We start from the raw sequence: 13,037 nt of genomic DNA, 5'->3' as shown, positions 1-13,037 counted from the left end.
ACATAAAATATAGGAAATAATTATTTCCTACAATCTCAGGACATTTGCCATTTTTAATATTTTTTGTCAGGACACAACTGCCCAAAGAGTGACTGTCCCTCGCAAAGTGGTACATAAATGTATACGGTACACATAAGCCGGTCTCCAATACGGGATCATGTCATTTTTACAACATCACAAAGCTGACTTGGGTCATCATAACACTTTCCAATCTCTTACCATAGGAAATTTGGACAAAGACAAAAAAAAGGCAGAGAATCGGAGACTAATATTAATGATTACTCATAAACAGATAGTTGTTAGAACAACAGGTTTTACATTGGTATACATTTTTTGAAACATAAGAAATCTGAAACTCACGCGAAGCGTCTATCATTGTTTATAGAATTCAATCCTCAGTGATTTGCCAAAAAAAAATAGAAATTTTATGATAAACAGACCAAAAATACGAGGCAAAAATCTAGAAGTTCTGCTAAGATCTGGATAGTTGACGGAGACAGAGTACAGATTCCTATCAAAATTATACTGCAAACAATAAACAAAAAAAAACAATAACTCTATGACTAAGGCGAATACTTCCTAACTGAAGCGCAATAATTGGAAAACCGGAACCTGAATAATATACCACCGTATCAAACAAAAGTACATAAAAGCATCATCTGAATATATCACTCTTCATTTCACGATCATAAATGCCTATTCCGGTAAACTTCCTCTATGACCTTATGCTTCTGATTGGCTCCTTGCCTTTACGCCCGCCTCTGTCGTACTAAGGAACCAATCCGCTTTTGTGATACTGAGCGTGTTTCTTGTGATGCCCACCGAGGCGGTGATCTGTAGCAGGGTATCTTTAACATGGAATTTGTTATGGAAGGTTCCCTGGAAGTGGCAGGTGCTGCAGAGGTGGGCATTTGCTATGCTTCTGCTCCTGTATACTTTTCTGATTGTGACAGGAAAGTAGAACAAGAGAAACTGTCGGGAGTAGTTAAAGGCGTCCATAGGAAACTTCGCAAAAAATACAAAGAAGGTAAGCTGAGAAAGGGGGCGGGTCTCAGTAACTTGCATGGCTATTAGAGCACACAGGCCATTGTATATAAAGGTTTTAAATTGTTCTGAAAGTGCACATAGTGGTTAAGAAAACATTTTTGCAAATTATATGGTTAGAACTAAAGTGCTTTTAGCCAATATAACTACCTAACTGGACTGTTCAGTAGGTATATTGTGTTCTGTAGTGCTGTTGCTAAAAGGTGGTCAGTGTATGTGTATTTCATAAAAGTTGTGTAGTATGTTACAAGTTAATCCACACAAGTACGGAGTTGTTAATGTTAACATGGCTTACAAGTTCTTCTGTTGTGTCATTTTATCAGCCAGACCTTTTTATTACAGGGTATGCAGTGAAATAAGATGGAACATCATACTCCCAAAATACTCATTGCTGTAATTTCATTTAAATATTTTGTTTATTCCTGATTCCCCATTATCTGTTATTTATAACATTGCGCACTATACATTATTTCACACAGTGTTTAGATCAAGGCATGTTCATCACAGAGTTCTACTACAAAAAATGTGTGTTTCGTATCATTCTAAACCTGACAATTGCAGATGATCCAGCATCCACTGTGTATCATTTACAGCTTGTAAGGTTCAAGCCTGACTGTTGCAGCTAAGACAAGATTCAGTGTATACCACAGTTTATAACTTGTAAGATTAATAAGGAATTTGTGTAGTCACTCTCATAAAGTCAAATTTTAGGAACATGTCAGTTTGGTTAAACAAAAGAGATTAAAAATTAATAGAGCTAACAGTTTCCACCTCTTCCTGTTCATCTGCCATGCTGATGCTGAAAACTGCCTGGGTGCATTGACTAACTGTATAAACTGAGATTAATGTGGTGTGAAAAGCCAGGCCTGGTGTAAACGTGTTGACATACCCTCACCACTCCCTCTGGCCACCTTCAAGCAAGCCCTGATTGCTCTCTCCAACCCCCAAAGCACTTGTTCCATGGATCCTGATATTGTGCCAGTTTGACTTCTTGTGAGCACCAGTTACAGTGTGGTAGACTCGCTACTAAGTCTAGTCATCCTTGGTCTCTCCGCTAGATTTCTACAAGAGGAATGGAGAACTGCAGTAGTCTTCTGTCTGCTCAAGGGGGGATCAGCTACTGTTCTAGGAAACTATAAACCTCACCACCATTATCTTCAAAGCAAGAGAATGCATCATTATGGAACTTATCAAATCAAACTAAATGTAAATGCCTGTGTTACCCGCCGGATAGCAAACTAACCAGTCTGTTAGTGTGGGAAGCACACTGTCTTCGATACCAGCAGGGTGTCCCAGAAATTGGTCCTAGAACCATTTCTGTTTGGTATTGCTTCTCTGGTGTGGAGGCTGACATCAAGGACTTGTGGCTGACAGCTCCCCATTTGGTTTCTAGAATCTTTAAAGGATACTAACACACCAGTAAGAGGTGGCTGGGCCATAGCCTAAAACTAAATTCCAAGGAATGCAGCTTTGTGTCCTTTGGCAACACTGGGAACCAGTGCACCAAACACACATAGGTGACACCCCTTTGAAAGCTGACTTGCTCATGTGGGACTAAATCACTTTTGTTGATGACTAACTGTATTTTGATCATTCCATATCTGCTGCAGTTAGGAAATACTTTTACCTAGCCAGACTAATCACCAGGGGCATTTCTTTCAGATATGTAAGGAAGTTCTCTCCCTGTCTACTCTTTCCTCATCAGGCTCATAACAGAGTACAGCAGCCCTTTTTTGATATATAGTTGTTTAAGCGCATGATCCAGAATGAAACAGCTTAGTATTTCCTCACTATGATGATAAAGGGCATGTCTTCCTTAAGCTACCCAGACTGCCTCAAAGGTGTGCTCTGTCTGTCCCCTCTCCTTCCCTTTTGTACATCTGCAAAAATAACACTGTAAACACCCATTCAAGAGATATTCACTTTCACTGAAACATACATATGACTTGCTGATGAAATATTTATATATATCACAGTGACTCCATCTTTATGGAATAGACTTCCTTTGAATATAAAGCAACTTAACTTCCTGACTTTCTTTAAGCATAATCTACACAAAGGGTTGGGCAATTGAAAAGACATCCCAGGACTGGCCCCTCAAGCCATTAATGAAATGGTCAAAACTAGGTATAAATCAGTCATGTCAATTGCTACTTATAATTTGATATATTGTGGCTAAGCTACTAATGGTATTCTGGATCAACAGACTAGTATTAACCTGTGAATCTTTGAACACTGGAGCCAGACATAAAGCAGTGTTTATTTTCTTAATTTGTTAGTATGACAAAACGTATACTCTCGTCTGGCTATGTAGCCTCCTAGCATTATATGCACAGTATATTTCTGTAAAACTCCAAAGAAGTTCCTCCACCTTCCTGGGAATATTACCTTTATAGTAATTCAAGCTCTTGGTAAGGCATCCACAAGCACACATCTTCTAGTAGTGGTTTCTGTGAACCTCTTATGTCCAACTCCAAAAATCTTCACTTGAGAGAAATCCTGGACCAATAGATATAGCATTCCCAAATGGATTTCCTGCTGTGGCGTCCATAAACTTCAGTTGTATTCCTTGCTTTATTTTTATTTATTTAACATTTTGTTCAACTGAGATAATATCCAATTTTTCCCTAGAGACCCAGAGAGAAAAGCTCCAGATTGGAATAAGTTTATTTAACTGTAACTAATTATTACAAAGTCAAATACAGAAGAATGGCATAGTAACCAAGTAAAATCCAGCTTAATTTCATACAGTGAGAACCGATACTTACATACTGCAAATATTTGGACATCTATAACATGTTGAAAAGAACATTGTCACTAGATAAAGTATTTACTAGTTGACACTCTTGAACAGAGATGACTAGGTAATATAGTGTAGGCAAAAAATATATCTGATCTTTTTATAAGAAACAGATTTTACTAATTTCTTCTCTCTGAGCATAGTCAAGGAGGGAGGGACTAGTTCAGTCTGGAGTAGTGCAGGAGCATAGCCATGTTTTTTTTTTATATGTAGTCTTTTTAGTAGTAGTTTGAAGTTGGAGAGGTTAGAAGTAGAGCTGATTGGCAGGGGAATAGCATATCATTTTTAGCGACAGAGTGTGGGTTGAGAGTTTAGCCAGGGGATTTGTGGGGTTTATATATTGAGATGATGATGTGCATTACACCAAAGTAGTCTGTTAGGTGACAGGAATGGAGAATAGGAGTAAAAGTAAAGCAGTCATCGGTCTTGTGAATAGTGTTGTCTGTGGAGATAAGCTGTATGTAATGTAAGTGGTGAAGTAAACTGTAGCCTGAAGGTTGACTAGGATTGGTGCATAGTGTGAGAGAGATGGTAGAAGTTGGGTAGTTGCAAGACTGGCTTTGCTGGTGTCGCTAAAGAAGTTTTTATGCTTATAGAGCATTCCTAATTTTTAGTGAGTCATCTGTATGTTATTTTGAGCATGCAGGTCACATTTAAGGTTATCATCTATAATCACTCCAAGAAGTTTTGTGCGGGAGATATCAATTTCAGTTTTGTTTAGCGAAAAGGTTTTGAAATTCAGTTTATTGCACGTGTGATTTGGGGAAACAGCATTATAGAGCAGTTTCTCAACTAGGGTAAAAGCTTCTTACTTTATATGGAGGAGCTGAGGCACATTTATTAGATGCATATGTAAGTGTAGAATACTCAGCATATTGTATAACAGAGACTGGACCTATGGAGGTATACAGATCATGATAAAGATATTGAGGAGAAGTGGACCAAGAATAGTCTTGGGTTACACCACTGGCGACTTGCAGGCATTGAGAGAGAGTATTCTACCATTTCACAGACTGGAGCCTGTCAGTTAGATAGCTATGGATTCATAGATTCATAAATTAATACTAGGCTAACTGGCCTTGTGAGCCATTTTAAGCCTAGCCAATTATCCCTTGTGAGACTCAAACCCTGCACCTTGTGTTTGTAAGGCAAACAACCTAACCATTAAGCCACCCTCCCAACCCTGGAACCGCAGTAATGAAGAAGGGGATAGTCCAAACTGGGACAGATTGTACAGGAGTTTAGGGTGAGAAACTGTATCGAAAGCTTTTGACAGGTCAAGGAGTAATGAGGAAACAAGTTTGTCTGAGTCCCTGTCTCTCTCTATGGTGTCAGTGAGTGATAGCAGGGCAGTAGTTGTACAGTGTGTTGGGTGGATGTTGAGAGCTATTCTTGTAGAAGATGGTGAAGGATTTGCTTATGAATACATCTTTCAAGAATTTTTGAGAGAAGTGATAATATTGCAGTAGGCTGAAAGTTAAGATAGCAGCCGAGATGCCATTTTTATGAAGAGAGATAACATAGGAATTTTTCCATAGTGAGGGTACACAGGATTCAGCTATTGATCTGTTGATAAGCATGGAGACTGGGTATGCTTTGGCATTGGCAGCTATCTTTAGGTATTCATGTGGGAGGTTGTCAGCAGCAGTGGAGCAAGGTTTGAGTTTAAGTAGAAGGTTTACGATTGATATGGAGACAAGTCCTAAGTGCAAATTGCTAACAATGGGTATACAGAGTAAATTATGTTTAGATAGGGTTATTGAGGGGTGGTGGGAGTAAATGAAGTGGTAATGTGTTGTGGAGTTTGTTGATTTTGGTCTAAACTGTTTGCTGATTTACCAGTATTGGGTGGTGTTGAGTGGGTGGTAGAAGCACTGGATGGTGAAGAGTCTTGTTAGGGAAATAATGCTTTCTATGAAGTGGGTACTGAATAAGGTCACAATTTCTAGTGGGGAACCTATCGGTGTAAAGGGCTGGGTTCCTTGTTTATCACACAGATGTAAGAGTTTACAAATTGATGTCCAGAAGTCTTTAGGGTCATTTTTGTGTTGAAGTTGTAGATGGCTGTAGTAAGTTTAAGCCATTCTTCCCTAATGTTGTCTCTGTTGGACATGGTAGCTTTTGTCTGGCTAGTGAGTCATGGTACGTGGTTAATTTTTCCTTTTTTTTTTTTTTGCAGAGTGTGGCGTATTTAAGAACACAGCATTAAAACTATTGACTGCCTTGTCGAGTGTAAGAGTTTTTAGGACAGACCAGTTTAAGGCCTTCAGTATATTGATGAAGGGTGTCTATATTGAATTTAGAAAGGTTTCTGGTTGTTTTTAAGTTTGTGAGTGTTAGTTCGATGGGTGGTATTTCTATGGGTGTAACCTGGAAGGTGAGTTTGGATAGGGCCCAGAGCTTGTAAATTTACTAGGGTCAGAGAGCTAGTGGCTTTTAATAAGTTATGTATAATAAATAATAAAGGTTTATATTAGCTGAGGGAAAGTCTGATGTAAGTTTTTGCCAGTCAATATTTACATCTGCTAGTTTGATTTTTTTTTCATAAAGTGTATATAATCAATTCTGTAGGAGAGCATTTTTTCTAAACTGGTTATATTATTTCCAGGTGGGATGTAAACTTTTTATTGTTAAGCTTTAGCAAAGATAGTATTTTGGAATTTTGGGATGCTGTATGACTAGAGAGAGATTGTATGAACTTGGATAAAGTAAGGCTATCCCTCCTGCTTTGTTGTGTGGTCTGTCAGCTCTGGTAATACTGTACGGGAGTAGTTTAGAGCCTTTAATGTTAAGCTTAAACCAAGTGCCTGTGATGATATCAGGGTTATACTATAATTTTGTTACAAATGCTGTGGATGTTCATCGTGACAGTGTTCAAATTTTTGGAAGACAAGTGGGAGAATGATGGGGTCAGCACTTTGTGCTATAATATGGATAGATGGTTGTTTCAATGATAAGATAGTATAACTGGGAAGAGGTATAGTTTTGAGGTGGTAGATGAAGGGTTAGTTCACAGTTGTGTAGGGGTGGTTCTTTGCTGTTTAGATTAATTGGTGAGTTTTTGAGGCCTGAGCTGGTGTGGAAATCACAAAACTGTGGGATATTTTAGAGGTAGTTTACTGATTTTAGAGGGGACCTGTATGAGTTTTTGAGGAGAGTGATGGTAGTGAAGTATTTTGCGTTTAAAGACAAGATGAGACATTAAAAAGTCCGGGAGATATATTGGTCTACCCGTTCCTGATCTCATAGTCTGCTGCTTAATCATGCTGTTGGTCCTCACCACAAGGAAGTACAGTTGTGTAAAATCTTACCATAACGGTAGATGACCTTGCCTTCATTGCTGCAGTAATGGGATTCCCTGCTGTGATGCTCTCCATCCGGCCAGTTTACAAAAGATTTCCGTTCCTTTAAGGTACGATGAACATCACCTGCTTTTACTCCTTGCGTAAGGTAGGGTATAAAGGTGACATTCAGGCGTACCATCCCCAAAACATATTGCCCCAGTAGGAACACCAGTCCAAGGAAAACCAAAGAAAATCTGCACAGCCAGGAAGTGAAAAAGACCAGGGGGGTGGAGGGAGGGAGTGAATACTGCAGCAGTGAAGGCAAGGACATCTACCATTATGGTAAGATTTTGCACAACTGTACTATGTCCTTGCATTCACCTCTGCAGTATTCCTTACTAATGGGAGAGTGCAAAAGCTCAATATGAAACCTGGGAGGAGGAAGCAGCAGAGCCTCCAAGAAGCCATGAAGAATGGCAGCAGCAAAACCAGCTCTGGCTCTGGAGATGCCATCCAACTGGGAATGTTTGGTAAAGGTACGCACAGAAGTAAGGTAGCAGGGCAGCAGCAGAACCAGCTCTGGCTCTGGAGATGCCATCCAACTGGTAATGTTTGGTAAAGGTACGCACAGAAGTAAGGTAGCAGGGCAGCAGCAACACCAGCTCTGGAGATACCATCCAACTGGGAATGTTTGGTAAAGGTATGCACAGAAGTAAGGTAGCATGGCAGCAGCAAACCAGCTCTGGAGATACCATCCAACTGGTAATGTTTGGTAAAGGTATGCACAGAAGTCCAGGTAACACCTTCAAGAAAAGAATTGGCATATAAGTCTTTGAAAAAAGCACCAGAAGAAGCCACAGCTCTAGTGGAATGAGCCTTAATAGAAGAAGGAAGGCTCTCGCCATGAAACGTGTAACAAAAGGAAATGGCCTTTGAAATCTGGCTCTCGCCATGAAAAGTGTAACAAAAGGAAATAGCCTTTGAAATCCAAGTGGAAGTGGTTTGTTTGGAAACAGCAAAACCTAAAGACTTAGGATGAAAGGAAATAGATTAGACTTCCTGATAGCTTTAGTTTTATCCAAATAAAATCTGAGCTGTCTATGCACATCTAGGGTGTGCACCAGCCTCTTACTGTCAGATTGCGGACAGGGGAAAAAAGTAGCCAAATTAATAGACTGATAAAGTGACAACTCATTAACCACCTTGGGCATAAAAGGAGGATTAATATGCAAGGACACCCTGTCCACGTGAAATATCAGGAAAGGTGGACAAGCCATAAGGGCTTGCAACTCAGATACCCATCTGGCAGAAGTAAGAACTAACAAAAGAACTGTCTTCCAAGAACAATGTTGCAAGGAAGCTGAAACAGCAGGCTCAAAAGGAGCCAGAGTCAATTTTTCCAGAACAAAATTAAGATTTCAAGGAGGAGGAACAGGCTTCCTGGGAGGTCTGATGTTAAGGACGCCTTTAAGAAACCACTTAGCCTCAAATCTAGAAGCTAACCGGGGAGTTAAAGGCAGACTAGCAGAAAGAGCCAAGTGGACCTTAATAGAAGAATAGGCCAAACCAGCATTGAGCAACTCACACAAATAAGAAAAAAACAAAGGACCATCCACAAAAAGTGGGTCCAGGTCACGAGAAAGACACCAAATACAAAACCTCTTCCATTTAGATAAGTAGGATTTCCTAGTCATAGGTTTCCTGGCCTCCTGCAGGACCCTGCAGCATGTCCTTGGAAAATATGTGTCTATGAGGAATCAAAATCCTATCACCCACAGTGTCAGTTGAAGCGTGGACAGGTGGGGATGGATGAGAGACCCCTTGTCTTGTGTGAGGAGATCCATCCTATGAGGTAACCTGTGGTGATTGCCCCTGGCGAGATGCAGAGGTAGAGGGAACCAGTGCTGTCTTGGCCAAAAGGGAGTCGCCAGCAAGATTTTGGGAGCATCCTGTTGAATCTTGAACAGGACTCTCGGAGTGAGAGGAAGGGGAGGGAATGCATAAAGAAACATCCCTTTCCAAGAAAATGAGAGGACATCCACCTTCCAGACCAGAGGACCTGGGACTCTGGCACAAAACAGAGGAGATCTACTTGAGGAGTACCCCACTGGTGAACAATGTCCAGAAACATATCCCTGAGAAGCATCCATTCATGGGATTGAGTGAAGGACCAGCTCAGATCGTCTGCCACAACGTTCCGATCTTAAGGATTGTAAACTGCCTGAAGTCGCACGATATTGAATAGCCAGATCCCATACCAGAAGTGCCAGCCAGCAAAGATGGTAGGATCTTGTACCCCCTGTTTGACTGTGGTATTGTCCGTGAATACCTTGAGAGGCCTTGAAAAGAAGGGAGGATGAAAGGCCTGAAGATCCAGCATAAGAGCTCCCATCTCTTTGATGTTGATGTGCTCCTTCTGCTGACAAGGCAAACAAACTCTTTGAGCCTTCAGGGAGCCAGACGTTGCTCCCCATCCCACATCTGAAGCGTCTATGACCAGATCCTGAGAGGGAAGCGGAGGCTGAAACAGGAGCCGTGATTCAGAGACAACTGCTGAATCCACCACAGAGTTTCAACCTTGAGACACAGGAGAAGAGGAAAAGGAAAGTCTAGAGGGTGTGCACGTTGAAGCCACTCTGACTTAAGAAACCACTGTAGCTTCCTCATGTGGAGCCTGGCCAGAGGAAGCATCAGAATGGTGGAAGCCATGAGCCCCAGAGATCTCAGAAACACCGTGGCTGAAATGGAGGCCAGGGGAAGAAGAGTTTGAAAGAAAGAAATGAGAGTTAATGCCTTTGGAGGAGGCAGGCATGCCAGCATTCGCACTGTTTGAAACCTGCAACCCAGACAGGCATGATCTTGAGAAGGGGTCAGGGGAAGTTTATTGTGAACCCCAGGCCCTGAAGAAGAGAAATGTTAAAATGAGGATTTTGCAAAAGAACTCTAGAGAAGACACGTGAATCAGCAGGTTGTCCAGATAAGGAAAGATTTGGATCTCTTAAGCCTGCAAAAGGCAGTCACAGGAGAGAGGCATTTGGTGAGCACCCTTGGGGCAGTAGAAAGGCCAAAGGGCAGAGCACAACTGAAAATGCTAAGAAGCAACAGAGAAATGCAAAAATCTTCTAAAAAGAGGATGGATTGGAATATGGAGATAAGCATCCTTGAGGTCCAGAGACACCAGAAAGGCCTGAGGGAGCAAGAGAGGAAAAGGGACTGAAGGGACAACATCCGAAAGGAAGGCACCTTCAGAGAGGTGTTCAGATGGGAGAGGTCTAGAATAGGTCTCCCAAGTACCTTCTTTTCTGGACACTAGAAACATTCTTGAATAAAAACCTTTCACCCTTTTGGGACATGGGCACTTCCTGAATAGTACCCTGAGAAAAGAGGTCCTGAGGAACCTCTAGGGGGAAAAAAGGAAGCTATTCCTGAGGAGGCTGAGGAATACCCATAAAAGGAGGATGGGAAATGCAGACCATGAAGTACCCTTGATGAATGATTGACAAAACCCAAGAATCCTGGTGATCCGGAGCAAAATAGGAAGAGAGAGAAAGGAGAAGAGACAGAGGAATGTGGCTGGGAATGGGTGGATAGTCAGACAGTACCTGGTTTGTCAGGAAAGGAAGGCTTAAGAATCCCTGCAGTCTCAATGCCTTTAGCAGGAGGAGTCTGTTTACTCCCCTTTTACCTTTAGAAGGAGGACGAGACTGCCTACAAACAAAGGCTGGCTTGGAAGGGTAGTTCCGTTGAAATTTAGGCACAGGAGAAACAGACATGCTTAAGCTCCAGTAAAGCCTTCCCCTTGTCCTAAAGAGACTTAACCCAGCAGCCGTTTCACCAAACAAAAGAGTATTATCCAGAGGAACATCCTTAATGTCAGCAGGCAAAGGTTGAAGCCAAAGCCAGGAATATCTCCTCGGAACCGAGCCAGAAGCAGCAGCCCTCGAAGAGGTATCTGCAGCATCATAACTACACTTGATAGAATGACGAACTACCTGAGAGGAAGTCCCAAGCAAGGAAAGAGCAGAAGATTTACCCTCGAGTCTGGAAGATCAGAAAGAACCTGACAGGCCTGAGAAAGAAGAGCCAAGACATACCTAGAAATATGGGTCTGATTAATAGCCCTACAAGCCAGGGTAGAGGAAGTGTAACCCTTCTTACCTAGCCTATCCATGGTCCTACTGTCCTTGTCAGAAGGCAGTAACTTGGATGAAGGAAGCAATTGAGATGGCTTATCGGAGGCTACAGACACCACAGAGGGGTCAGCAGCAGGACATTTGATCAAACGGGAACAATCCTCAGGCACCCTGTAAAACGTAACAGACTTCCTGGGAGCAGGGGGGCAGAGAATCCTGCGCTTTAGAGGCAGTGGAAAAACATCCAATAAAGCAGGTGAGACAGGAGGAGTGGCCGCAGGTTTAGGAGATTTCATTTGCAATAACTAGTAGTATCTCTTATGGATATCCGAAACCTGGGCACAATACCACTTAAAGTCTATCATCCTAGAGATCATGTCCCCAAAGGAAATTTCCTCTGAAGGATTATCAAGAGTATGCGAATCCTCCTCCTCAGACCCGTAGTCTAAAGGAGAAAGAATCTGGGCAGAATAAGCAAGGGAGTCATCAACAGAATCCACCTCAGAAGAATGGAATTCTCTGGCCCTTTTAGAGAAAGAGGTGGACCAAGGAGAAGCAGGAACTGAAACCCCTTGAGGAGGCCGCAATGACAGTAAAGCATTAAATAACCCCAGAGTAAAGGCCTGCCACTCACTTTGTGGATCCCTAGGAGCAGAAGAGACATGGTTAGTTTTCTGTTTCTTCTGCAAAGAGACAGCCATCCTGGAAACCTGAGAAGGCCCAGATGCAGGACAACATTCCCCAACTGCAGTAGGAACCTCTTCCCGAAAGAAAAACTGTGAAACCCTAGTAGACCCCTCGGAAACAGTCAACCATGGTTCCCTCTGAACGTCCAAAAAGGACACCTGCAAAGCCTCATTGGACGTGCTGCCTGGCAAATCCTCACTGGCCTCCAACCCATACGCGGTAGAAGAATCTGACAAAACAGGGTGAGCCTCCAGATGCATAATAACCTTAGGAGAAACGCCCATTAGAGGCTGTACAGCGGACGATTCTGGCTTTACCTTATGCACCTTCTTCTTTTTCCCAGATGGTCGCCCCTTGGGGCAAGAAGTTCCATCCATAGTACTTGTAGCAAGAAGCTTAAGTCGCTGGTTCTCAAGGTACAAGGAAAGGGAAGAAAGCCTACTACGAAGAGTTTTGGGGACAAACACCTGACAAATTGAGCAGGATGTATGGCCATTGGCAGCACCAAGGCAAAAAAGACACTTATCGTGATGGTCTTTATGGGGAATCGGTCTCCCACACTGGGATTTACCCTTCCTGGATGACATTAACTCCAAACAGCACTAAACAAAATAGAAAAAGTAAACAAAAACCCAACTGGGTATTCATCTGCAACTGTGAGGACTCCAGCAAACAGGACCGAGCACAGAAAAGCCAGTAAACAAGGAAAATAATGTATATATGCAACAGACCAGCAGTTAAAATAGGATTCTGACTGGTGGCAAAAACGTTCAGAGGATTGTACGCCTGAACGTCACCTTTATGCCCTAACTTATGCAAGGAGTAAGCAGGTGATGTTCAGCATACCTTAAAGCAATGGAAATCTTTTGTAAACTGGTCAGATGGAGGGCTTTGCGGCAGGGAATACCATTACTAAGGAATACTGCAGCGGTGAATGTAAGGACATCTTGCTTTCTTTCAGGTTTCACAGAATCATCCGTTATATCTCTTGCCTTATTTCAGTGTTGACTCTCAGTATGAGGAACTAGCTTCTCAGGATGCGGGATTAGCCCTCCCCCTCTCTGTCTTTCTCTCTCTTATATAATTTAA

General features: G+C 42.1%; 1 protein-coding gene across 2 annotated transcripts in view; it reads left to right on the top strand.

Moving 5' to 3' along the window:
* The first annotated feature begins 801 nt into the window (after positions 1–801).
* BMT2 (base methyltransferase of 25S rRNA 2 homolog) overlaps positions 802–13,037 on the top strand; it is an 896,892-nt gene continuing 884,656 nt past the window's right edge. For both annotated transcript variants that reach the window (XM_044088693.1, XM_044088692.1), the window contains exon 1: positions 802–1,027. In XM_044088693.1, the coding sequence (XP_043944628.1) occupies positions 856–1,027 (172 nt within the window). In that variant the 5' untranslated portion in view covers positions 802–855. The remainder of the gene's footprint in view (positions 1,028–13,037) is intronic.

Source organism: Protopterus annectens, chromosome 11.part0 (genome assembly GCF_019279795.1).
Source record: "Protopterus annectens isolate FY-2018-M chromosome 11.part0, PAN1.0, whole genome shotgun sequence".
Lineage (NCBI taxonomy): Eukaryota > Metazoa > Chordata > Ceratodontiformes > Protopteridae > Protopterus > Protopterus annectens.
This window is presented reverse-complemented; position numbering and strand designations above follow the sequence as displayed.